Genomic DNA, 27,588 nt, shown 5'->3' on the forward strand with positions numbered 1-27,588 from the left:
ACAGACTTGTAGTCTCACCAAATTTCAACCTGGAGGACAGGGGATGGAGAACACTCAGACCTGAGGCTTTATCTTGGGTTTAGCTATAGGAATGATTAACTTTGGGAAACAGAGCAAAACATATTTTCTCCAAAGGGCGAGAGAATTGTCCTGCACAATACTTTGCAATCATGCCATATGACATGCAAGGAGGTTATTAGTTTAAGGGAGGGGGAGAAGAAAAGCTGTATCTGGAGAATAATGTAGTCAAGAGTCAGTGCACTGGCTCGGGACCTCATGTATCTCCAGTGTGCTCAGGACAAGGAGATTCAGTTCTCAGATAAATTCCACAGCTGTTTACCCACACTTAGCCTTAGTTTGCCTTTGCTCATGGGTTCTGGGTCTCTCTCTCCCCCTTTGCTTACTTTATCACTTTATTTAATTCTCTCATTATGAAACATTACATAAATGCCTACTTTGTATTGTGCAGTAGAGTTAGGAAGATGGGTTTGTTCACTTTATTTTCTCTCTAAAACTTCTCTTTTGTTTAAGGCTTGTTTACTCTGACTAGTTTACTCAAAGAAAGAAGTATTTCCCTCTGTTGAATAGCACTGCCTTCTCCTGCCACCTCCAAAAGACACCTTCCTGTTAAATTTTAGTACCCATCTTATCTAACTCATAGGTTGTTCTAAGCATTACATTAGATAATATATATAAACTCTTCAGTACAGAGCCTATAATAAAAGTTAGCTTCTCCTTTTCTCCTCTTTCTTCTTTCTCTTCATTCTCCTCTTTCTCCTTCTTTTGCTCTGATTAATTAAAATTCTTTTCTTATGTAGGGCCTGGATCTAATGTTCTTTTGAGAAATCCTTTTTTACAAACTGCCTCCCTTGCATCCTACTATCATTTGTGTTCCCATGGCAGTATGCAGCAGGAAATTATTGATTATGACACTTTACAGATTATGTTAGTACCTTTGTATCTCTCTCCACAGTTAGACTTTGATTTCCTTGAACAGAAGGAAAATTTTTGTGTGGTCAAGATTAGCAGTGTCTGGCACAGAGTAGGAATTCAATATATAATTACTAAATTTTTGTTTAAGATAATTTTGGATCAAGTTGCTTAAAAATAGGGTGGGATTATTTCGAGTAGAAAGTATAAGTTAAAAACGATAGTCTTCCTCTTTACTTTAGATGATAATTATGTAAAAGCTGCTTTTGTCATAGCACTGATAATGCCATTAAAGGAAAACTTATGGCTTTTCTATTGGCTGGAATCATAGATCATATAATGATCGTCATATCATTATATGGGCCTAGCATAAGGTCTTGTATGATGCAGTGAATCACCAATATTTATTTGATGGATGATACTGTGAAAGTGTAGTCCAAAGATCTTTTCTCTGGAAATGATTATCCTTTTTATATTGCATGTATCCTCTGAAAAAAAATAAGATGAATTAAATTTGGCTCACTTTGATGGTAGAATATTTGTATTCATAAGGAAGTGATTTGATTATATATCAATTTTTCATGATTAATTATTTAACAGTGAGTGATTGTCTCATTAGATACTTTTTCCATGCTATATTACATAAATGACAGTAACAGTCTATGAAATTGAAGTATATTGAAAAGTAATTTTTATACCAAATAAACTATTAAGGACTCCCTGCTAAATTATATTTTTAAATATTTGCAAATTGTAAAGCATTACACATATTAGAAAAAATTACTTTAAGTGTAGTAGCAGTGCTACACATTTTTTTCTGACCCATTGGTTTCTTTTTAAGCTTTGCAATGAAATAAATTTTCCTGGCCAAGTGTAAATAGCACTCAAGGTGCCTATATATTTTACATTTAGCTAGGATGCTGCACAAGGAAAACAAAAGGATTTGCTACTGAATCAAAGTGATTAAATGTGACAATATATAGATTAGGCAAAAAATAACCTATTAGGCAGAGAGAATGCTTAAGTGAACATTTTGTTAGAGAGTAAATTTTAAAATGTTGAACTATCCTTCATTGCTGCTATTGGTCTATTTGTTTAGTTCAGTCTTGCTATTTGGTTAAGATCATCTTTGGAATAAAATATATTTGACAGGCTTTCCATTTTTTCTAAAAGCATAATAAAAAGCAAAAATAATGGTAGAGACAGGATAATGGTGAAAAGTGAAAATCTGTAAAATTGGTATATTTTTATAATAAAACATTATACTATTTATAAAATAATCATATAATAGTAAGTTTTGGGGAACGTGCACAACATGTCAATGAAGGGGTACTTGGGTGATTCAGTTGGCTAAGTGTCTGACTCTTGGTTTGGGCTCAGGTCATGATCTCAGGGTTGTGAGATCGGGCGCCACCACCAGGCTTTGTATTCAGCCAGAGATCTGCTTGAGATTCTTTTCCTCTCCCTCTGCCCTTCCTCCAACTTGTAAGCACCCATGTGTACTCTCTTTCTCTCAAGTAAAATAAATAAATAAAATAATTTTACAAAATGTTGTCAATGAATGAAATTCTCTTTGTCCTTTTCATTTTATTTATTTATTTATTTATTTATTTATTTATTTATTTATTTATTTATTTATATTTATCCTACCACCTCTCCCAGTTTACCTTATAAACTTAGGGTAGGTGAAAGAGCATTGGGTCAAAAATTTGATCAAGTTATTTAAATATTTGGAGTTCTTAGATGTTCAATTAGGAGATTTAATTATTTTATAGATTTTTTTTTCTAAGTTTAAAATATTGTTATGTAATTACTAGCAGACTGATCTTGGTTTCAGGAAGTAGTGGTATTGTTTAGACTCTAGGTTTCATAATTGACTCAACATATTTGGTATGCAATAGAGTCTACCCAGCAATGTCATTTATTTAGCATGGATCCCACATGTCAGCTTTTCTAAATACTGTCCTGCATCAAACAATTCAGGACTCAACAGTTCATTGCATTCTCTAGAAAAACTTATATTCAAAACACTGATAAGTAATGTTGATTTTACTGAAAATTATTTAGAGGGGAGCTTTTACCTAACATTCTTTCCAATAAACTATAGATGGGGCCTGCTGATGATGATTTGACTTACAATTTTCTCATTTTACAATGTGAGAAAGTATATACATTCAATAGAAAGTACATTTTGAATTTTTAAAAATTTTTGAGGTTGCAATTTAATTTTTACTTTTTATTTTTTAATTAAAAATAATAAATATACAATATTGAATTAGTTTTAAGTGTACAACATAGTGATTTGATATTTATATATATATTATGAAATGATCATTAAGTCTAGTTATTATCTTTAACCATGGAAAATTGTTACAATATAATAATATTGAGTATATCACTTATTGTGTACATTACATTCCTGTATCTTTATTTTATAACTGGAAGATTGTACCTCTTAATTCTCTCCACCTATTTTGCCCATCTCTTCACCCTCCTGGCAATTATCAGTTTTTTTTTTCTGCATCTTTGAGTCAGTTTCTGTTTTGTTTTGTTTGTTCATTTGTTTTATTTTTTAGATCCTACATATAATATTTATCTTTCTCTGACTTATTGCACTTATCTGTGTTGTTGAAAATGACAAGGTCTCATTCTTTTTTATGACTGAGTATGTGTGTGTATCCCATCTTTTTAAATCCATTTCTCCCTCAATGAACATTTAGGTTATTTCCATGTCTTCGGTATTATAAATAATGCAATGATGAACATGGTGGTTCATATGTCTTTTCAAATAAGTGTTTTTATTTTCTTTGGATAAATGCCTAGAAGTGGAATTGCTGAGTTGTATGGTAGATCTATTTTTAATTTTCTGAGGAAGCTCCATGCTGTTTTCTGTAGTGGCTATACCAATTTATATTCTACCAACAGTGTATGAAGTTTTCCTTTTTTCACTTAATTCCAAGAACTTATTTTTTTATGCCTGTTTAGTAAGAGCCAGTCTAACAAGGGTGAGGAAATAGCTCAGTGTGGTTTTGATTTGCATTTCCCTAGTGGTTAGTGGTATTGAGCATCTTTACATGTGCCTTTTGGGCCTATGTTTTGGAAAATATGTAACAGGTTTTCTCCCCATTTTTAAAAAATTGGATCTTTGGGGATCCCTGGGTGGCGCAGCGGTTTGGCGCCTGCCTTTGGCCCAGGGCGCGATCCTGGAGACCCGGGATCGAGTCCCGCATCGGGCTCCCGGTGCATGGAGCCTGCTTCACCCTCTGCCTGTGTCTCTGCCTCTCTCTCTCTCTCTGTGGCTATCCTAAGTAAATAAAAATTAAAAAAAAATTGGATCTTTGATTTTAGATATTGAATTATGTAAGTTCTTCACATATTTTGGATGTTAACCCCCATTGGAAATATCATTTCCTAGCATCCTTTTTCTTTTAATAGTTGCATTTTTGTTTTGTTGACAATTTCCATTTTTGTGCAATTTTTTTTTAGTTTGATGTAATCATATTAATTTATTTTTGCTTTTGTTGTCTTTGCCTGTGGAGACAGATCAGAAAATATTGCTAAGACCAATGTCTAGGAGTTTACTGCCTTTATTTTCTTCTATGAATTATATGGCTTCAGGTCTTAACATTTGTCTTTAATCTATCTTGAGTTTATTTTTGTGTAAGGTATAAGAAAGGGGTTTAGTATCATTCTTTTGTATATAGCTCTTCAGTTTTCCCAGCACCATTTATTAAAGAGATTATCTTTTCCCATTGTATATTCTTATCTCCTTTATCATCAGTTAATTAACCATGTAAGTGCGGGTTTATTTCTTGGCCCTCTATAATGTTCTATTGATCTATATGTCTATTTTTGTGCCAATACCATACTGTTTTGATTATTATAGCTTTGTAGTATAGCTTGAAATCTGGGAGCATCACACCTTTAGCTTTGTTTTTGTTTCTCAAGATTGCTTTGGCTATTTGGGATCTTTTGGGGTTCCATAGAAATTTAAAGATTATTTGTTTTAGTTCTGTGAAAAATGCTACCTGTGTTTTGATAGGCATTGCATTTAATCTTTTGTTTACTTTGGGTAGTATGGATGTTTTAACAGTATTTTCTCAATCTATGACCATATGGTATATATTTGATTTTTATATATTATCTTCAATTTCTTTCATCAGTGTGTTAGTTTTTAGAGTATAGATCTTTCAACTCCTTGGTTAAAGATATCGCTTGGTATTTCATTATTTTTGTTGCAAATGTAAATAGAATTGTTTACTTAATTTCTCTAATAGTTTATTGTTAGTGTATAAAAATGCAACAGATTTTTGTATATTCATATTGTATCCTGCGATTTTACCAAATTCATTTGATAGTCTTGATAGTTTTTTGGTGAACACTTCAGGGTTTTCCATATGTAGTATCATGTCATTTACAGATAGTGACAGTTTTACCTCTTACTTTCCAATTTCAATGCCATTTATTTCTTTTTCTTGCCCAATTGCTATGGGTAGGATTACCAATATTCTGTTGAATAAAAGTGGCAAGAGTTAAAAATCTTATGTTTTTTTTTCTGATCTTAGAGGGAAAGCTTTCAACTTTTCACCATTGAATATTAGGTATGCATTTTTCATTTATGACCTTTGCCATATGTTGAGGTATGTTTCCTTTATACCCGCTTTGTTTAGAGTTTTTATCATAACATGTTAAATTTTCTCTAATGCCTTTTCTGCATCTATAGTCATATTATCTTTGTTCTTTGTTTTGTTAAAGTGGTATGTCATGTTTATTAATTTGCACATATTGAACCATATTTGCATCCTGAAATAAGTCCCACTTAATCATGCTGTATAATCTTTTTAGTGTATTGTCGAATTTGGTTCACTAATATTTCGTTGAAGATTTTTACATTTATGTTAATCAGGGATACTGGGCTATAATTTTCTTTTTTTGTGGTGTTTTTGTCTGGTTCTTGGTAGTAGGGAAATCTGGTCTCATAGAATGAGTTTGGAAGCCTTCCTTAATGTTCAATTTTTGGGAATAGTTTGAGAAAGATAGATATTAATTCTTTAAATTTTAGGTAGAATTCACCTGTGAAGCTGTGTGTTCCTGACTTTTGTTTCTTGGGAGTTTTGTGATGACTAGTTCGATTTTATTTCCAGTAATTGATTTGTTCACATTTTGAATTTCTTCCTGACCAATCATGGAAGGTTGTGTCTACGAATTTCTCTAGTTTTTCTCAGTTTGCTGGTTTATAATTGTTTATAGTATTCTCTTTAATCTTTTCTTAGATTACATATTTGTTTTTTTCTTATTTTTTTGAGGTATTGCTCTAAACTTCCCTGTTAGGACTACTTTTTTTGCTGTGTCACATAGATTTTGGAATGTTGTTTTGTTTTTGTTTGTCTCAAGGTATTTTTTGATTTTTCTCTTTCATTTCTTTATTGACCCATTTATTGTTTACTAGCACGTTGTTTAATCTTCACATATTTATGTTTTTTCAGTTTTCTTCTTATAATTGATTTCTAGTTTCATAGCATTATGTGACGAAAAGATGCTAGATAAGATTTCAATATTCTTCAATTTATTGAGATTTGTTTTATAGACTAACGTGATCTATCCTGGAGAATATTTCATGTGCCTTTGAAAAGAATGTGTATTCTCCTGTTTTTGGATGGAATGTATTGAATATATCTGTTGGGTTCTTCTGATCTAATGTGTCATTCAAAGCCACTATAGCAGTCTGTTGTAATTAATTAATTAACTTATTTTCAATTCAGTTTTCTTTAAAAATTTTTCTTTAATTGTCAAAACTCATTTAAGTTAAAACAAAGAAAATACAAATAGATTGATGAAGCATTTTTAAATCAACAAAATCCTAGGTTGTATATCATAATACAGATTCATTACTCTGAATTTCAAGAAATGTTTGTATGTGGTTCTTTTTCTTTTTTCCCAATCCTATTTCACTCATCCCCCACCTACATACCTTCTGATAACCATCAGTTTCTTCTCTTTAGTTAAAAGTCTGTTTCTTTGTTTCTCATTTTTTTCCTTTGCTCATTTGTTTCTTAAGTTCCACATATGAGTGAAATCATATGGTATTTGACTTTGTCCAACTGACTTATTTTACTTAGCATTATACTCTCCAGCTCTATCTATATGGCAAGATTTCATTCTTTTTGATGTATGAATAATATTTCATTGTGTGTGTATAATATATATATATATACAATATATATACATTGAATATATATATACATATGTACATCTTCTTTATCTGTTTATCAGGCGATAGATACTTGGGCTTCTCCCCTAGTTTTGGCTATTGTAAATAATTCTCAATAGACATAGGGGAGCATGTATCCTTTTGAGTTAATTTTTTTTTATTTTGTAAATACCCAGTGGTGTGATTACTAGATTGTAGAGTAGTTCTAACCTTTTACTTTTGAAGAACCTCCATGCTTTTTTTCCAGAGTGCCTGCACCAGTTTGCATTCTCAATAACAATGGACAAAGCTTCCTTTTTTCCCACATCCTCCCCAACCCTTGTTGTCTCTTATGATTTTGATTTTAGCCATGTGTTAATGGGTGTGAGGTGAGAGCTCAGTGTAATTTTGATTTGTATTTCCCTGATGATCAGTGATTTGGAACATCTTTTCATTTGTCTGTTGGCCATCCATATGTCTTTGGAAAAATGTCTATTCATGCCTTCTGCACAGTTTTTAATTGGGTTAATTGATTTTTGCATATTGAATGTTATCAGCTCTTTATATATTTTGGAAACTAATCTTTTTTTTTATAAATTAATTTTTATTGGTGTTCAATTTACCAACATACAGAATAACACCCAGTGCTCATCCCGGCAAGTGTCCCCCTCAGTGCCCGTCACCCATTCACCCCCACCCGCCGCCCTCCTCCCCCTCCACCACCCCTAGTTCATTTCCCAGAGTTAGAAGTCTTTATGTTCTGTCTCCCTTTCTAATATCTCCCACACATTTCTTCTCCCTTCCCTTATATTCCCTTTCACTATTATTCATATTCCCCAAATGAATGAGAACATACACTGTTTGTCCTTCTCCGATTGACTTACTTCACTCAGCATAATACCCTCCAGTTCTATCCACGTTGAAGCAAATGGTGGGTATTTGTCATTTCTAATGGCTGAGTAATATTCCATTGTATACATAAACCACATCTTCTTTATCCATTCATCTTTCGATGGACGCCGAGGCTCCTTCCACAGTTTGGCTATTGTGGACATTGCTGCTATAAACATCGGGGTGCAGGTGTCCCGGCGTTTCATTACATCTGAATCTTTGGGGTAAATCCCCAACAGTGCAATTGCTGGGTCGTAGGGCAGGTCTATTTTTAATTCTTTGAGGAACCTCCACACAGTTTTCCAGAGTGGCTGCACCAGTTTACATTCCCACCAACAGTGTAAGAGGGTTCCCTTTTCTCCGCATCCTCTCCAACATTTGTTGTTTCCTGCCTTGTTAATTTTCCCCATTCTCACTGGTGTGAGGTGGTATCTCATTGTGGTTTTGATTTGTATTTCCCTGATGGCAAGTGATGCAGAGCATTTTCTCATGTGCATGTTGGCCATGTCTATGTCTTCCTCTGTGAGAGCTCTGTTCATGTCTTTTGCCCATTTCATGATTGGATTGTTTGTTTCTTTGCTGTTGAGTTTAATAAGTTCTTTATAGATTTTGGAAACTAGCCCTTTATCTGATATGTTATTTGCAAATACCTTCTCCCATTCTATAGGTTGTCTTTGAGTTTTGTTGACTGTATCCTTTGCTGTGCAAAAGCTTCTTATCTTGATGAAGTCCCAATAGTTCATTTTTGCTTTTGTTTCTTTTGTTTTCGTGGATGTATCTTGCAAGAAGTTACTGTGGCCAAGTTCAAAAAGGGTGTTGCCTGTGTTCTCCTCTAGGATTTTGATGGAGTCTTGTCTCACATTTAAATCTTTCATCCATTTTGAGTTTATCTTTGTGTATGGTGCAAGAGAGTGGTCTAGTTTCATTCTTCTGCATGTGGATGACCAATTTTCCCAGCACCATTTATTGAAGAGACTGTCTTTCTTCCAGTGGATCGTCTTTCCTCCTTTGTCGAATATTAGTTGACCATAAAGTTCAGGGTCCATTTCTGGATTCTCTATTCTGTTCCATTGGTCTATGTGTCTGTTTTTGTGCCAGTACCACACTGTCTTGATGACCACAGCTTTGTAGTACAACCTGAAATCTGGCATTGTGATGCCCCCAGCTATGGTTTTCTTTTTTAAAATTCCCCTGGCTATTCGGGGTCTTTTCTGATTCCACACAAATCTTAAAATAATTTGTTCTAAGTCTCTGAAAAAAGTCCATGGTATTTTGATAGGGATTGCATTGAACGTGTAAATTGCCCTGGGTAGCATTGACATTTTCACAATATTAATTCTGCCAATCCATGAATATGGAATATTTTTCCATCTTTTTGTGTCTTCCTCAATTTCTTTCAGAAGTGTTCTATAGTTTTTAGGGTATAGATCCTTTACCTCTTTGGTTAGGTTTATTCCTAGGTATCTTAAGCTTTTGGGTGCAATTGTAAATGGGATTGACTCCTTAATTTCTCTTTCTTCAGTCTCATTGTTAGTGTATAGGAATGCCATTGATTTCTGGGCATTGATTTTGTATCCTGCCACGCTACCAAATTGCTGTATGAGTTGTAGCAATCTTGGGGTGGAGGCTTTTGGGTTTTCTATGTAGAGTATCATGTCATCGGTGAAGAGGGGGAGTTTGACTTCTTCTTTGCCAATTTGAATGCCTTTAATGTCTTTTTGTTGTCTGATTGCTGAGGCTAGGACTTCCAATACTATGTTGAATAGCAGTGGTGAGAGTGGACATCCCTGTCTTGTTCCTGATCTTAGGGGAAAGGCTCCCAGTGCTTCCCCATTGAGAATGATATTTGCTGTGGGCTTTTCGTAGATGGCTTTTAAGATGTCGAGGAAAGTTCCCTCTATCCCTACACTCTGAAGAGTTTTGATCAGGAGTCCAGGGTGCGGGCGCCTCAGGATGGCTCGCACGATGGAACCACTGGCAAAGAAGATCTTTAAAGGAGTTTTAGTAGTTGAGCTCTTGGGCGTTTTTGGAGCCTATTTTTTGTTTAATAGGATGAACACAAGCCAAGATTTCAGGCAAACAATGAGCAAGAAATTTCCCTTCATCTTGGAAGTTTATTACAAATCCATTGAACAGTCTGGAATGTATGGAGTCAGAGAGCAAGATCAAGAAAAATGGCTGAATAGCAAAAATTAGGACCAGTCATCACGTTCAGCCTCCCATCTAAGCTGTTTGAGACCTTTGTGGGGGAGAAGAAAGATGAGTACACCACATGGTAGACTCCTGGCCCCACAGAACAAAACAGGAACTTCTGGTCTGCCATGGCTTACGGTCATTTCCCATCCACTGTACAAATCCCTTACTTTTGTTTTCCTTTGGCATTTATTGTTAAAGATTAGTTTTAACAAATAAAAGACTAGGATAAGAAAGGAAAAAAAAAAGAGTTTTGATCAGGAATGGATGCTGTATTTTGTCAAATGCTTTCTCTGCATCTAATGAGAGGATCATATGGTTCTTGGTTTTTCTCTTGCTGATATGATGAATCACACTGATTGTTTTACGAGTGTTGAACCAGCCTTGTGTCCCGGGGATAAATCCTACTTGGTCATGGTGAATAATTTTCTTAATGTGTTGTTGGATCCTATTGGCTAGTATCTTGTTGAGAATTTTTGCATCCATGTTCATCAGGGATATTGGTCTGTAATTCTCCTTTTTGGTGGGGTCTTTGTCTGGTTTTGGAATTAAGGTGATGCTGGCCTCATAGAATGAATTTGGAAGTACTCCATCTCTTTCTATCTTTCCAAACAGCTTTAGTAGAATAGGTATGATTTCTTCTTTAAACGTTTGATAGAATTCCCCTGGGAAGCCATCCTGCCCTGGACTTTTGTGTCTTGGGAGGTTTTTGATGACTTCTCCAATTTTCTCCCTGGTTATTGGCCTGTTCAGGTTTTCTATTTCTTCCTGCTCCAGTTTTGGTAGTTTGTGGCTTTCCAGGAATGCGTCCATTTCTTCTAGATTGCCTAATTTATTGGCATAGATCTGTTCATAATATGTTTTTAAAATCATTTGTATTTCCTTGGTGTTGGTAGTGATCTCTCCTTTCTCATTCATGATTTTATTAATTTGAGTCTTCTCTCTCTTCTTTTTAATAAGGTTGGCTAATGGTTTATCTATCTTATTAATTCTTTCAAAGAACCAACTCCTGGTTCTATTGATCTGTTCCACAGTTCTTCTGGTCTCAATTTCGTTGAGTTCTGCTCGAATTTTAATTAACTCTCTTCTTCTGCTGGGCGTCGGGTCGATTTGCTGCTTCTTCTCTAGCTCCTTTATGTGTAAGGTTAGCTTTTGTATTTGAGTTCTTTCCAGTTTTTGAATGGATGCTTGTATTGCGGTGTATTTCCCCCTCAGGACTGCTTTTGCTGCATCCCAAAGATTTTGAACAGTTGTATCTTCATTCTCATTAGTTTCCATGAATCTTTTTAATTCTTCCTTAATTTCCTGGTTGACCCTTTTATCTTTTAGCAGAATGGTCCTTAACCTCCACGTGTTTGAGGTCCTTCCAAACTTCTTCTTGTGATTGAGTTCTAATTTCAAGGCGTTATGGTCTGAGAATATGCAGGGGGCGATCCCAATTTTTGGTATCGGTTCAGACCCGATTTGTGACCCAGTATGTGGTCTATTCTGGAGAAAGTTCCATGTGCACTTGAGAAGAATGTGTATTCAGTTGAGTTTGGATGTAAAGTTCTGTAGATATCTGTGAAATCCATCTGGTCCAGTGTATCATTTAAAGCTCTCGTTTCTTTGGAGATGTTGTGCTTAGAAGACCTATCGAGGGTAGAAAGAGCTAGATTGAAGTCACCAAGTATAAGTGACTTATACTTATAAGTATACAATAAGTATTATTATCTAAGTATTTCTTCACTTTGGTTAATAATTCACTTAAGTATTTGGCAGCTCCCACATTCGGGGCATATATATTGAGGATTGTTAAGTCCTCTTGCTGGATAGATCCTTTAAGTATGATATAGTGTCCCTCTTCGTCTCTCACTACTGTCTTCGGGGTAAATTTTAGTTTATCTGATATAAGGATGGCTACCCCTGCTTTCTTTTGAGAACCATTTGAATGGTAAATTGTTCTCCAACCTTTTATTTTCAGGTTGTAGGTGTCCTTCTGTCTAAAATGAGTCTCTTGTAGACAGCAAATAGATGGGTCCTGCTTTTTTATCCAGTCTGAAACCCTGCACCTTTTGATGGGGTCATTAACCCGTTCACGTTCAGAGTTACTATTGACATATATGAGTTTAGTGTCATCATGATATCTATTTAGTCCTTGTTTTTGTTGATTGTTCCACTGAACTTCTTCTTAAAGGGGAATTTTAAGAGTCCCCCTTAAAATTTCTTGCAGAGCTGGTTTGGAGGTCACATATTCTTTCAGTTCCTGCCTGTCTTGGAAGCTCTTTATCTCTCCTTCCATTTTGAATGAGAGCCTTGTTGGATAAAGTATTCTTGGTTGCATGTTCTTCTCATTTAGGACCCTGAATATATCCTGCCAGCCCTTTCTGGCCTGCCACGTCTCTGTGGAGAGGTCTGCTGTTACCCTAATATTCCTCCCCATGAAAGTCAGGGACTTCTTGTCTCTTGCTGCTTTAAGGATCTTCTCTTTATCTTTGGAATTTGCAAGCTTCAGTATTAGATGTCAAGGTGTTGAACGGTTTTTATTGATTTTAGGGGGGGATCTCTCTGTTTCTTGGATCTGAATGCCTGTTTCCCTTCCCAGATTGGGAAAGTTTTCAGCTAGGATTTGTTCAAATACATATTCTGGCCCTCTGTCCCTTTCGGCGCCCTCGGGAACCCCAATGAAACGTAGGTTTTTCTTCCTTAGGCTGTCATTTATTTCCCTTAATCTGTCTTCATGGTCTTTTAATTGTTGTCTCTTTTTTTCCTCAGTTTCCCTCTTTGCCATTAACTTGTCTTCTATGTCACTCACTCGTTCTTCCACCTCGTTAACCCTCGTCGTTAGGACTTCTAGTTTGGATTGCATCTCATTCAATTGATTTTTAATTTCTGCCTGATTGGATCTAAATTCTGCAGTCATGAAGTCTCGTGAGGCCTTAATGCTTTTTTCTAGAGCCACCAGTAGCTGTATAATAGTGCTTCTGAATTGGCTTTCTGACATTGAATTGTAATCCAGATTTTGTAACTCTGTGGGAGAGAGGGCTGTTTCTGATTCTTTCTTTTGAGGTGAGGTTTTCCTTCTAGTCATTTTGCTCAGTGCAGAGTGGCCAAAAACAAGTTGTATTGGGAAAAGGAGAGAAAGAGAGAGAAGGAAAGAAAAGAGAAAGAGGAAAAAGAAAAAAAAAAGGAAAAAGAAGAAAAAGAGAAAGAAAAAGAAAGAAAGGTGAAAAAAAGGGGGGGTGGGGGAAGCAATCAGAAATCAAAAAGAAAAGAAAAAAGAAAACAAAACAAAACAAAAAAAAACACGGGGGAGTATCTTCTGAATTTGTAGACTTTAAGTCCCTTGATTTCCCCTGGAACTGGTCCGTCCAGCTGGTCTTCTGGAGGAGGGGCCTGCTGTGCTGATTTTCAGGTGTTTGCACTTGGGGGAGCTGCTCTGCCCCTGCCTGCTGCAGGGCTCAGTGGGGGTTGTTTACCCCGTGAGGCCCCAGGAGGAACAGCCGCAGTTGCTATGGCAACTCTGAAAGCCTGGATTCAGCCTCTGCAGGAACTATGGGGCTCTCCGTCTGCAGGGCCTTGGGGGCTCCGGGGCGGGGCCGCTGATCTGCTCATCTCCGGGCAGGAGCGTCCTTGCTGTCCTGGGCCCTCCTGGCCTCTGCCTGTCCCGGGGGATGCCGGATCCTGGGCTGTGTCCTGGCGCCCTGTGCTCCGGGGCCTGTGCTGTTAGATTCCCGCTCCCGCCCCGCAGCCCCCTCCGCGGAGCCGCCCGAGTCCCTCCGAGTTGCTCCGGCCCCACCGTGCGCGCTGCAGCCCTTAGGGAGCTCGGAGCACTCTCCCGGGGCGCAGGTGTCTGTTAGTGTCCCCGGGAGCCCGAGGGCATCCCCGCCCTCCTGGGTCCTGCTCCAACTCCCTGCGGGCGCCTTTCCGCCCGGGAAGGTTGGTGCAGCTCCTGCTCCTCCGGGACGGGGCTCTCCTGTCCTGGGGACACTCGCCCCGGCCTCAGCCCGGCTCCTCGCGGGGCCCCTCCCCCTCGGAGGCCTTTTGTTCCTTTATTTCTTTTTCCCCGTCTTCCTACTTTGATAGAAGCGCGAACTCTTCTCACTGTAGCATTCCAGCTGGTCTCTCTTTAAATCTCAGGCCGAATTCGTAGATTTTCAGGATGAGTTGAAGGTTATCTAGGTAATTTTTTGGGGACAGGTGATTTGGGGACCCTACTCTTCTGCCATCTTGCCCCTCCTCTCCGGAAACTAATCTTTTATTGGATATGCCACTTGCAAATATCTTCTCCCATTCTGTAGATTGCCTTTTAGTTTTCTTGATTGTTTCCTACCCTATGCAGAATCTTGGTTTTGATGTAGTCTCAATAGTTTATTTTTGCTTTTGTTTTCCTTGCCTTGGGAGACATGGCTTGAAGGAAATTTCCATAGCCAATGTCAAAGAGGTTACTGCCTGTGTTACTCTCTAGGATTTTTATGGTTTCAGGTTTCACATTTAGTTTTTTAGTATTTTGTATTTATTTTTTGTGTTTGGTGTAAGAAAGTGGTCCAGTTTCATTTTTTACATGTTGTTTAGTTTTCCCAACTCCTTTTGTCGAAGAAACTTTTTTTTCTCATTGTATATTCATTTCACCTTTGTTGAAGATTAATTTGACCATAAAATCATGGGTTTATTTCTAGGTTTTCCATTCTGTTCTATGGATCTATGTTTCTGTTTCTATGACAGTACTGTATTGTTTTAATTACTACCACTTTGTAATATAACTTGAAGTCTGGAATTGTGATGCCTCCAGTTTTGTTTTTCTTTTCCAAGATTGCTTTGGCTATTTTAAGTCTTTTGTGGTCCATGTAAATTTTAGGATTGTTTATTCTAGTTCTGTGAAAAATGATTGTTATTTTGATAGGGATTGCATTAAATATGTAGATTACTCTGGGTAGTATACACATTTTAATGATACTTGTTCTTCCAACCCATGAGCCTGGGATGTCTTTCCATTTCTTTGTGTCATCTTCAATTTCTTTCATCAGTGTTTTATATTTTCAGAGTACAGATTTTTCACTTCTTTGGTTAAATTTATTTCTAGATATTGTATTGGTTTTGGTGCAATTTTAAATGAGATTGTTTTCTTAATTTCACTTTTTGCTGCTTCTTTTAATATATTCTTTTAATATATTATACTACTACCTTTTATTCTGCCAGATTTCTGCTGAAAATACAGCAGATAGTCTTATGGTGGTTCCCTTATATGTAAGTAAATGTTTTTCTCTTGCTGCTTTTTAGAATATCTGTAATTTTTAACATATTAATTATAATGTGTCTTGGTGTGGATCTTTTTGGGTTCATCTTTTGGGACTCTTTGTGTTTTCTGTACCTCTGTGTCTGTTTCCTTTTCTAGGTTAGGAATATTTTAGATATTATTTCTTTAAGTTTTCTGCCCCTTTTCTTCCCTATTCTCCTTTGGGACCCCTGTAATAAAAATGTTAGGACACTTGGTGTTGTCTCACAGGCCCCTGAAGGGTTGTCATTTTTTAAAAAGCTTTTTCTTTTTGCTCTTCAGTTTGTATGATTTCCCACTATCCTATCTTCCCAATTGCTGATTTCTACTTCTGTGCCATCTAATCTGCTCTGTATTCTCTCTAATGTATTTTTCATTTTTGCTGTTGTATACTTCATCTCTTATTGGTTCTTTCTTATATTTTCTCTTTATTAAAGTTCTTCCTGTGTTTACCTATTCTTTTTCTGAGTTTGGTAAGCATCTTTATGACCATTGCTTTGAACTCTTTGTTGGGTAGATTGCTTATTTCTATTTCATTAAGTTCTTTTTCTAAAGTCTTTGCCTTGTTTTTTTCATTTTTAAAATATTCTTCTGCCTCCTTGTTTTGCCTAACTTGTGTTTATTTCTATGTTAGGTAGTTCAGCTGTGTCTCTTGGGTTTTAAAGAACTGGCCTTCTGTAAGAGGTGTTCTGTGGGGGGTTCAGAAATGCAACCACTCTGGCAACCAGAGCCAGGTCCTCCTGTGGGCTACATACACCCTCTGTTATGACAGGGCTGTGACTGCTGCAGATATACTGATGGACAGGCTGGTCCCTGGCCCAAAGTGGTGTGAGGCCCAGTCATCACTGTTACAATTTTGCTGATTTTGGGCGATATCTCCCCAATACTGCTGGCTGTAAGGCTCAGATTGACTGGTGTGGGTACACCTATGGACAGGGTTATCATCTTGTCATCTCCAAGGCCTGGCCAATTATAGGTGGTATAGGGCTCAGTGGGGCATGCCTCCTGGTGTTAGTATTTTAGAGGGAGGATTCCTAAATGGTGCCTTTTGGTGCAGAATCAGCAAGTCAGAATGATATGTCAGAATGGCTACCACCAAGGTCTCAGTTTCCAAATAGAAGCCTACTACCTTCCTACATGTCTGGCAGGTACTCCAAGATTAGTAAGTGAATCTTCTTCATTAATGGTCTAGGCATTTTTCAATTTTTGTGTGTGTGTGTTGATTTCTGGGTTGAGTGTGTTTGCATATGAGCACTTGAAAAGTGAGTTTTCCTTTCCTTATAATTTTATAGTTTTCCTGGATATATTTCCCATTGGTTTTTAAAGCTAGGTTTTAAAAGGATCATTTCCTGTCCTGTGTAGCATGTAAGTGTTGGGGTGCCTCAGTGGTACTTGAATCTCTTATTCCTCAGGGAAAAGTTCTATACATTTGAGATCCTACTTAACTGTTGAACACTGTCTCTGGGGTGTGTTTTTTATTTTGTTTTATTTTAGCAAAACATATCTTTTCCTCTTCTACCTATCTCAGTGTTGTTATGGAGGCCCTATTCATCTTGTTTCCAGGTCATCTTCAGAGGGAATTATTCTATATGTAGTTGCTAATTTGTTATGTTTATGGGAGGAAGTGAATTTGGGATCTTCTACACCACCATCTTGAACTTCTTGATGAATTTTGAATTTTGATTTTTTTTCCCTTGGGCTAGCAATATGTAATATGATACTTTTTGTGACCCTGGTCAGCAGCAGTGAAGCTATAGCTTCTACTCAGTCATGTAATCTCAAGGGTAGACAATCAATATACTTATGACCATACAACCATTCCGTTTTTTACTTTCAACAGTATTAAATAAATGACATGAAATATTCAACTCTCTATTATAACATAGGCTTTGTGTTAGATGATTTTGCTCAAATGTAGGCACATTTAAAGTAGACTAGTCTAAGCTGTGATGTTTGGTAGTTTAGGTGTGTTCAATGCATTTTATACTCAGGATATTTTCAACTTACAATGAGTTTATTGAGATGTAACCCCGCCATAAGTTGAGGAAGATTCTGTATTTTCAAAATCTCTATTAGACTTATATATTATCTTTCCTACACACTGCCAAAGAGATTGTTCTGCTTTAGTCTTCTCAGAACTAAGAAACATTTTTTTTTTCTGACTCCTAATTGCCTTTCTTCTGGGTTACCTTCATCCAACTTTAGTTTTTTTTTTCCTTTATTTTACATAATAATCTCCTGTCTTCATTCATACTACATATAGCTGCCCATCATCCTGCTCAGCAAATAAGGGCCATTCTGAAGTACTGGGAGCAGTCTCTTCAGAAAGTAGTGGACATTGAACAAACAATCACAGGATTCTCATGATAGAATTAGTAATCATATAAAATTATGAATTTAAGAGCATAAAATAATTCGACATAATAAAGCAGAGTGAATTTAAGATCCTAGAAGACCTAGGATGCCTCTAAACTTGGAATTATGATTAGTAAAATATTAATGAATAAGGAAGGTCCAACCACCCTGGGCCAAAATTTGCTAACATTTGGTGGTAATCTCTTCAAGATAAGCATATCTGTTATATAATATTAAATACTTGTACTATTATGTGTATGTATATATACAGATTTATAATTATCATAATATACATATAGTATTCTTAATATTTTATTATGGAACATTTTAAACACATACAAAAGTGAACATAATAGTGTAATGAGATTTTATGTAGCCATAACCCATTTTTATAATTAACATTTTGTAGTTCATATTGTTTCATCAATATCACACCTATTTCATTCCCCTACATATTATTTTGAAGCAAATCCCAGACATCATATTATTTTACTTGCAAATATTTTAACCATATGTAATTTTGCAGCTCACTTTTTCATTGTATTATATATATCAAACATTCCCCATATAATTACATTTTTTTAGAAAACAAATACATTGGATACATTACTTACATTATATGGTTATAGTATAATTTAACAACAGCTCTATTGTTGGATATTTAGTTTGCTTTCAGTTTTTGTATTATAAACAACATGGCATTGAGAAGCTTGGTTCACAAATATTTAATTTCTGACCATTTCCTCTGAATAGAATTTGTAAAAATGAAGCTGTAAGCATATGAAAGATATTTGAAGCCAAATGTAGCAACTTCTGACTAGTGACTATTCTTTAATTTTTGATACTTGGTATGAAAAGCAAGCAGAAACTGTGTAAAGTAATCTTTATAATCTCCAGTAAGATGAAAAAGTTGTTTTAGGTGTTTCTTATAATGGATAGACTTTCCTAAGTTGCTTATAATTATAATATTAATTTCAATTGTATAATATTGAGCATGCTGATTACTCAATTATGACTTAATTCATAATTAATAATAATGAATACCTAGTCTTAGAAATCTCTTATTTTGGTGATATTCTGAAACCCATTAGTCTTATCAGAACATTTAAAAAAACTTTGGCAATATATTGTCATTCATTTCATATAATCATCCTAAATATTTATAATGTAAGAAATGAAAGACCTAGAAGTAAATTTCCAAGTATACTCAGTACCATTCAGATTCTCATTAAAGTTCTGTGTTAGGACCATAGGTTTAGAAGACTATGAAGAAATTTTAAAAATGGAAGACAGTTATGAAAATCAGTGAAGGACTAGAAAACAAGATCATTAAAGATGGCTAAAGAAATGTTGTTGATCTAACCTGGAGAAGAGAAAGCTCAGGAACATATGAGAATTACGGAAGACATTATTATAGTTTATAATGTAATAGTGCCTTCTAAACACTGTAAACACCAATGGGAAAATTGTAGTTGGTTTCATGTTTTGAATGTAGAAGTAGCCTCTGAGTTTATTGGTTTTCTAGATGGTTTCTTATTTCACTAATATTTTATTTTAACTCTATCATTTCCTTCCTTTTATTCTTTTAGAGTTTACTGCTATTTTTGTTGCAATTTCTTGAGTTGATTGCTTAGCATATTCATTTTTAGTCATTTAAAAAATAATTTCTAACATAAATAGTAGAGGCTCAATATTTCCCACTAAGTAATATTTAGCTATTGTAGTTTCATCAGAGTTTTTCCATGTATGTGTTACCTTATTTACATTAAGAATTTTCCTTGCTTCTAAAGCTGATTGGAGTAAGAGTCCTACCTCCTGAGCAAGGCTGCCAAGGCCCCCAACTGAGCTCCACCGTGTGTGTGTGTGTGTGTGTGTGTGTGTGTGTGTGTGTATAGAGTAATTTATTTATTCTCTTTCTGCCCCAGTTTGCTCATCTGTAAATCATGGAGTTATAATAGCAGTACCTACCTTATATGGTTTTATGAAGATTATAGATGCTGATATAGTTAAAATACTTAGGAAAATGCCCAATATTAGCAAAAGCTATATGTGTTAGTTATTATTATTTGTTTGAAACATTTTTACCAATTTCTAATTTAATATCATTGTGGTCAGATAATATGGGCTGTATGTTATAATACTGATTCTTTTTTTTTAGACAGTTTTTTTCAGAGCAGTTTTATCTTTACAGCATATTTGAGAGGAAGGTACAGAGATTTCCCATATACTCCCTGTTCCCACACATGCATACTCTACCCCATTATTAACATCCCCACTAGAATTGTACATTTTTTACCAAGGAAGACCCTACATTGACATGTGATAACCACCCAAAGTCCATAGCTTACCTTCCAGTTCACTCTTGGTCTTGTACTTGGTTGTTTGGACAGTTATATAATGACATATGTTCATTATTATAATATCATACAGAGTATTTTCATTGCCCTAAAAATCCTCTGTGCTTCATCTATTCATCCCTCTCCTACACACCTGTGAAAACTACTAATCTTTTTATTGTCTCCGTATTTTTGCCATTTCCAGAATATCATACAGTTTGAATTATATAGTATGTAGTCTTTTTAGGTTGGCTTCTTCCACTTAGAAATAAGCATTTAAGTTTCTTCCATGTCTTTTCATGGTTTGATAGCTCATTTCTTTTTAGTATTGAATGATATCCCGTTGTTTGCATGTACCATACTTTATCCATTTACCTGCTGAAGGGCATCTTGGTTGTTCCCAAGTTTTGGCAATTATGAGCAAAATAACCATGTGTGGGTTTTTGTGGGAACATAGGTTTCCACTTCCTTTGGGTAAATACTAAGGAGTGCAATTGCTGGGTAGTATGGTGAGAGATCCTTCGTTTTATGAGAAACTATGAAACTGTCTTTTAAAGGAACTATACCCTTTTTGCACTCCTAATGGCAATATGTAAGAGTTCTTGCTCCATATTGTCACCAGCATCTGGTGTATGTTGATTCTTCATATTTGTTAAGAGTTGCTTTGCTTCATGACTTAATGGGTGGTTAGTTGAGTGAATGTTCCATGCATACTTTAATCAAAATATGTCTTCTGTAATTGAATGTAAAATTCCATATTTTTATTAGATAATTCAGTTAGTGTTTTAAATATTTTATGTTTATGATATTAAGGTCATGAAAGTATAGAATTGTAATTACTTCCTGATAAATACTCATTTTTAATTATCTGGTGGCCATCTTTGATCCTAGGAACTCCTGTTAGCCTTAATATCTTTTTTGTTTGATATAAAAATAATATTTTAAAAAATTTAAATTTATTTATCATTCCTTTTGTTAGTATTTGCTTTGTAAGTCTTCTTCCATTTTTTCTTTGACTCTTTCTGTGTTCCTTGTATTTTATAATTTTCTCTTGTAATAATGTGACCTGAATTAGAAAAATTCTAAGTTTGTCCTTCTTTGGTTTAATTTTGTTATTACTCTAATTTATGCTTGCTGATATATTTAGATTTATTCCTGTTTTCTGCTTTTAATTTATTATTTTTATTTCTCTTTGTTTTATAGTAAATTTATGGTAAAGCTTTCAAATATTTAAATATATGAATCTTTAGTGTACATTTTCTAAGTTTTGATGAGTGCATAAATCTATGTAAACTATAACCTCAGATAGTTTCAATTTTCTTTTTTCTAATAGATTTTTATTTGAGAGAGGCAGAAAGAGATCATAAGCAGGAGATAAGGGTAGAGGGAGAAACATGCTCCCTGCTGAACAGGGCTTGATCCTAGGACCCTGGGATCCTGACCTGACCTGAAGGCAGATGCTTAACCAACTGAGTCACCCTATTTTCAATTTTCCATATCCCTCTTTCCAGTCTTTGTCCTACGCCTCCAACAGACAACCACTGTTCTCACTTTCATCCATCATAGATTTTGTCTGTGTTAGTTTATATTAATGGAATCACAAGATGTATCCTTTTTTGTGTAAGGCATCTTTCACTTGACATAATGTTTTTGATATTCATTTGTGTTGTTGTATATACCAGTAGTTTATTTCTTTTTTTTTTATAAGAGAATGCTAGTATACTATAGTTTGTTTAAACATTTTTCTCTTAAAAAAAATAAACATTTTTCTCTTGATTGACACCTAGGCTCTTTCTGGGTTTTGGTTATTATGAATAAACGTGCTATTTATATTTATGCACAAGGCTTTCTATGGAACACACTTTCATTTCTCTTAAGTAAATGTGTAGGAGTGGGATTATTTGATCGTAGGGTAGGTGTATTTTTAGTTTTATAAGAAACTGACAGAATTTTTTCTGAAGAAGTTGTACCATTTTACTGTTGCACCAATAAATGTATGAGACTTCCAGTTACTAGAACTTTTTAGCCTTTGGTAAATGTGTAGTGGCATATCATTGTGGCTTAATTTTCATTTTCGTAATGATTATCTTTTCATGTGGTTATTAGCTATTTATATATTTTCCATTGTAAGTCTTTGTTAAAATATTTTGCTCATTTTTAAATTGGGTTGTTTGTCTTTTTGTTATTTAGGACTTAAAAAATACTTCTATCTTTTCCTTCTTTCTGTTGAATTGTGAGCATTTTCATATGTTTTCTTATTTATCTGTTATAAGAACCTGCTGAAATAGATATTCTCTCCATTTTAGGTATGAGGAAACTAAAGCTTATACTAATTAAGTGACTTACCCCTCATCTCATAAATAATAAGTGAAAGAACTCTGATACAGAAACGTCTAGCAACAAAACCTTATATTCTTTATTAAATTACACTACAAATAATAGTATGGGACTTCATGTGAGAGAGAAGTCTCTGTGGCTGGGATGGTTATGATAAGTGATTTTGAGGAATGACTAAAATTTAGATAACTGTCTATTATGTAGTGGTGGTGTGGGGTATAAAGATTCACAGCAGCACCTCCGTGAAGAGATAGCTATATACCTATATGTAGTAATAACAAGGAGATGGACCAAAAGTTGACCTTGAAGTGCTAAACTTATTTTAGGCCAGAAACTTTAAAAAGTAATTGTCAAGATGTTTCAGTGCATTACAAATTATAAGAAATAATATTTTCTTCTCTATTTTTAAAATATTACTTGGTGTCCTCTACTGCTAAAATGGTTTGGCTCCCACAACTGTGAATTAATAAAGTATTGATTTTGCTTAATACTTTTACTTAATGGGTATTCTAAAAATTGGGTACTACCCTTTTTGAAGTAAGTTGAGTTGAGTTTTGAACCTCAGGATACTTAACTTGAGAAATTAGGACGACTTCCGGGATTATAGAACAGCTAGGATGGTAGAGCCTTTAAGTTAGCTCAGTTGGGTGGGTGAATTCCTGAGAGAGATTCTAGAAGAGATTCAAAGTCCTGTCAGAAGTGCAGGGAAGAGAATCATATAAATGTAGAAAGTTCTGTGGATTTAGTGGACTATAAACAAGGTTACTTGTTGTTGGTTTTCTCCCCCCTGTATATTTAGTGACAACCCTCTACTCCTATTTTAAAGCAGTACAAGAATTTCTCCTTTAGTAGTTCTGTTTTGCAATTACACATCTGGTTGGTGGTTCAATCTCTGAACTAGTAAGTAGTATAACTAAAGAAAATGCAGCTTAAGTCTTTCTGTTTAAATGAATGAAACTAATTTAAACATAAGTTAATGTGTTCTTTTAAACTCTCCAACCCTTTGTGACTCTGTAGGCCTTGGATCCTTTGTTAATCCATGTCTGCTTCTATTAGATGCCTACGATTATTTCCCTGGCAATCTGCACCATGAGTACAGACATTGGGAGGCTCTATGTGGTGCTGAGAAAACTTGAATTCAGCTTAAGGACACTTGATTGAAAGGAGGATTTGTGGGATGCCTGCTTGGCTCAGTGGTTGATGTCTGCCTTTGGCTCACGGTGTGATCCTGGAGTCCCAGAATTGAGTCCCACATCGGGCTTCCTGCATGGAGCCTGCTTCTCCCTCTGCCTATGTCTCTGCCTCTCTGTGTCTCTCATGAATGAATAAATAAAATCTTTAAAAAAGAAGGAGGATTTGTTTAGATTCGAAGATACCTGATTTTTAAAGGAAAGTGATCAAGGAGTGTGGAATAGGGGAAAAAAATTGTCACATCAATTAAGAATAACCTCACCTACCTCTTTTGTTTCTGACTGACTGTGGAGTTGACAGGTAGATAAATAAAGCTTCCTGTTCTCCTGTCACTGAGTATATTCATATCACAGTGTTTACATAATGTTGCAGTTAAAAGTCCATTAGATTGCATGATTTGCAGAATAAAGCCAATTGGTTGAATTTCCTATGATCATTGTGTTAAGAGAATTCATATTTCTGACCCTGAGCAAGGTACATTTGAAAATAGGTCCAAATTTTTGCATATTATCAAATTTTTGCATATAGGACATTATAGCTCCATGTAGGGCCTTTAGAATTTTTCTTTAGGATTATTATTAAGGTAAAGTGGCTTCTTTATGAACCAGAGCTACATATGGAAAACTCAAACAGTGGTAGATATGTGAGCAAAGTCTGTGCTTAGGCACTCTGCTGTATCGACTTTGATGGAAGTTGCGAGAGTAATTTGGTTGCTTATGCAGGAGCCAATTAATATTCCTTTAGTGACTGCAGTTCTGAATTTTCAGAGTTGACTTCTTATATGGAAAATTGTTACTGCTTATATTATTCCTTAAGAAGCTTAGGACAGTCCTTATATTAAACTTTAAATACTCTAACTACAAAAGTTTGTCTAAGAACTAGAATGATGAACTTAATCTCTTTAACTTTGCAATTAGTGTATTAACTTACGTACTATTTTTGGTATCACTGTGCTTTGCAAGTCATCTGGTTAATGTGTTTCCTTTTGTAGGATTTTGCCAGAGCATAGCAATTGGAAAGCAAAGTAAACATTAACAGACTTTTTTTTTTGTGCTTGCATTTGGTTATAAGGAAACCTTTTTTCATTTGTTGTTTTTATCTTTTTAGAAGGTGCTCCTTAAAATGAGTAGAATTAAGGATTCTGTATTTTAAGGGAGCAATATGTCAAGATGAATAGATGTGATTATCAAATAGATCCTCTCAAAGGATAGTTTTAAATTTTTTGTGGAAGTGTGGATTCTGAAAAAAAGAGAAAGCAGGTTCTGTATTTTCAGCTTTTTCTTGACAAATACTGGTGTTGTAAATTATCCAGCTGTTCTTCCTCTGTATGGATTTTGTAGTACTCAGAGCGATTTATAGGTCTAGAGTGCAGCTGCTGAAAGTCATTTATTTTCAGTTCTGTATTAAATCCATCATATAAAAATACATTAGCATTCCATACAGAGCTCAAAGGCTTAAGACATTTCTTCCCTTCTGGGTTGCTGTCTTGCAAATGTTTGTAGGATATACTGAACAGCATCTAAAAATTATTAGGTTGATATGTACTTCTAAAAGGATTTCTTTTAGTATTTCTACTTAGAGTATTTGAAATCCATTCATTTATTGATACAAAAGGAACAGTCAAAATGAATCTTCTTGTCAACATTAACAGATTGGTAATACTAATGTGCTTACTTTTGACAAATTAGGACTTCATCTTGGTCTGTTTATTTGCCTTTCCTGCCATATGTCTACTATTCAGATATGTTCATGTTTCAGAAACTTAATTAAATGCAATTTTTTGGAGGAGAACCTGTTTGAAAATAAGTAAGGGAAATCTTCATAACCTAGTTTTTTTTTTCTACCTGAAGACATCTATTCCATCTATAGTATAAATATATAGCTTAAAAAGATCAATGCATATGGCTCTTGCTTATAATTTCTTTAAAATGCTTCATGCTGTTTCCAGATATTGATGCAAATTTGAAAGTTACATATTGCTTGAGATAATGTTATTTTTAAAAAATGTCTGTCCAGTTATTTATTTAGAGAATATGATTTTATTCTTACTATCTATTAATATTAAATAAAGCATGGCTCATTTCTTCCCTTTTAATCCTTCCCATATACATTTTCAGATGAATTTTTCTTTTTAAGATTTTATTTATTTTTTCATGAGACACACACACACACACACACACAGAGAGAGAGAGAGAGAGAGAGAGAGAGAGTCAGGGACACAGGCAGAGGGAGAAGCAGGCTCCATGCAGGAAGCCCGATGTGGAACTCCATCCCAGGACTCCAGGATCACGCCCTGGGCTGAAGGCAGGTGCTAAACCGCTGAGCCACTGAGAGATCCCCCAGAATAATTTTTCTTAATAATAATTATAGATGGATTGCTTATTTCTTCAAAACCTTTAATGACTCCAACATTTCTGTTATATGAATTATAATATGGTTAACTTGACTCTCAAGGAGTCCTATGATCTGTTCACAGAATTTTCTTCATTTACTATTCATCCACCTTATGATGCAACCAAAATGAATGACTTGCTACACTGACATGACTACTGTACCTTCCTTTTCCCATTCTTTATTGATATTATTATTTTACTCCCAGATATTTCTCCTCTCTCTAGCTTCAGATGTTCAATTTCAGCCTGTTTTCTTTTTTTTAATATTTTTTAAATTTTTATTTATTTATGATAGTCACAGAGAGAGAGAGAGAGGCGCAGAGACATAGGCAGAGGGAGAAGCAGGCTCCATGCACCGGGAGCCCGGTGTGGGATTCGATCCTGGGTCTCCAGGATCGCGCCCCGGGCCAAAGGCAGGCGCCAAACCGCTGTGCCACCCAGGGATCCCATTTTCAGCCTGTTTTCAAAGATCATCTGCTCCATGATCCTCTGAATTATAAATAATTTTCTCCTCTCTTTGCTTTATATTCCACTTTTATGCCCCTATATAATTTTTCTCATTTTTATAGTAATTGCTCTATCTTATGTTTCTTATAAGATTATAAACTCCTGCTTGATAGAGACTGAAATTTTTTAGCTTTCATCTCCTACAAAGTTTGAGGCATATATAATTGGTGTTTAATTAATATTTATTGTATTTAACTGGAATTTGTAGTTAATAAAATACTCATGACTGAAGATTAAGTATAAAATGTTCAATGTTTATTGAGAATGATCTTGAAATGTGCATTTTGCAGTCTTAGTACATATAGCACTGCATATTGGGTAATTTATTTTTGATAATGACAGATTCTTTTTTTCTTTCAGTTTTGTTGAGATTTGATTGACATATAACATTGTGTAAATTTAAGTATACAATGTGTTGATTTGATATACTTATATATTGCAAATAATTATCACTGTAGTGTTTAGCTAACACCTGCATCATATCACATAATTATCATTTTTTGTGTGTGATGGGAACATTTAAGATCTGCTTTCTTAGCAATTTTAAAGTATATAGTAAAGTATTATTAACTATAATAACTATATAGTAGAGCCCCAGAATAATGATTGAAAATCTGTAAGCACTCATGTGACCTCACTAAAAATTCTCATTGAAAAAAAACAAAACAAGATATGGGGAGGCTCATCATTTTAAATTATTGATTTTATCAGTAGATAAGTAAGTTTTGAGTTCTTTACTTTATTCCTAATATGAGTTTGTTTTCTGATGATCTGTCTCAAAATACCAAAGGCAAATTTCACTTATTCATAGACCAGTTATTTCTGATTGTTTTTCATAGAAAATTTTAGTTCTTAATGTTTTTTCAAGTTGGTAAGTTCTCAAATAGTCTCAAGGAACTTAAAATGAAAAATAGCAGCCCCTTGTCTTGCCCCTCTCCATCTCCCAATACTTCTCTGTAGACAACCATATTAAAACTTTTTCAAAAACAAAACTTTTTCAGCTATTTCTTC

The 27,588-nt window shown here is 35.0% G+C and overlaps 2 protein-coding genes across 4 annotated transcripts in view; both read left to right on the forward strand.

Moving 5' to 3' along the window:
- CTNNA3 (catenin alpha 3) overlaps positions 1-27,588 on the forward strand; it is a 1,663,516-nt gene that overhangs the window by 336,556 nt on the left and 1,299,372 nt on the right. The gene's annotated exons all lie outside the window — the stretch shown is intronic.
- LOC129499213 (protein CEBPZOS) lies at positions 9,947-10,446 on the forward strand. Its single transcript, XM_055308933.1, has one exon. The coding sequence runs from the start codon at positions 9,965-9,967 to the stop codon at positions 10,205-10,207; it is 243 nt and encodes an 80-aa protein (XP_055164908.1). The 5' UTR covers positions 9,947-9,964; the 3' UTR covers positions 10,208-10,446.

The sequence above is a fragment of the Nyctereutes procyonoides genome, unplaced genomic scaffold (genome assembly GCF_905146905.1).
Source record: "Nyctereutes procyonoides isolate TBG_1078 unplaced genomic scaffold, NYPRO_anot_genome, whole genome shotgun sequence".
Classification (NCBI taxonomy): domain Eukaryota; kingdom Metazoa; phylum Chordata; class Mammalia; order Carnivora; family Canidae; genus Nyctereutes; species Nyctereutes procyonoides.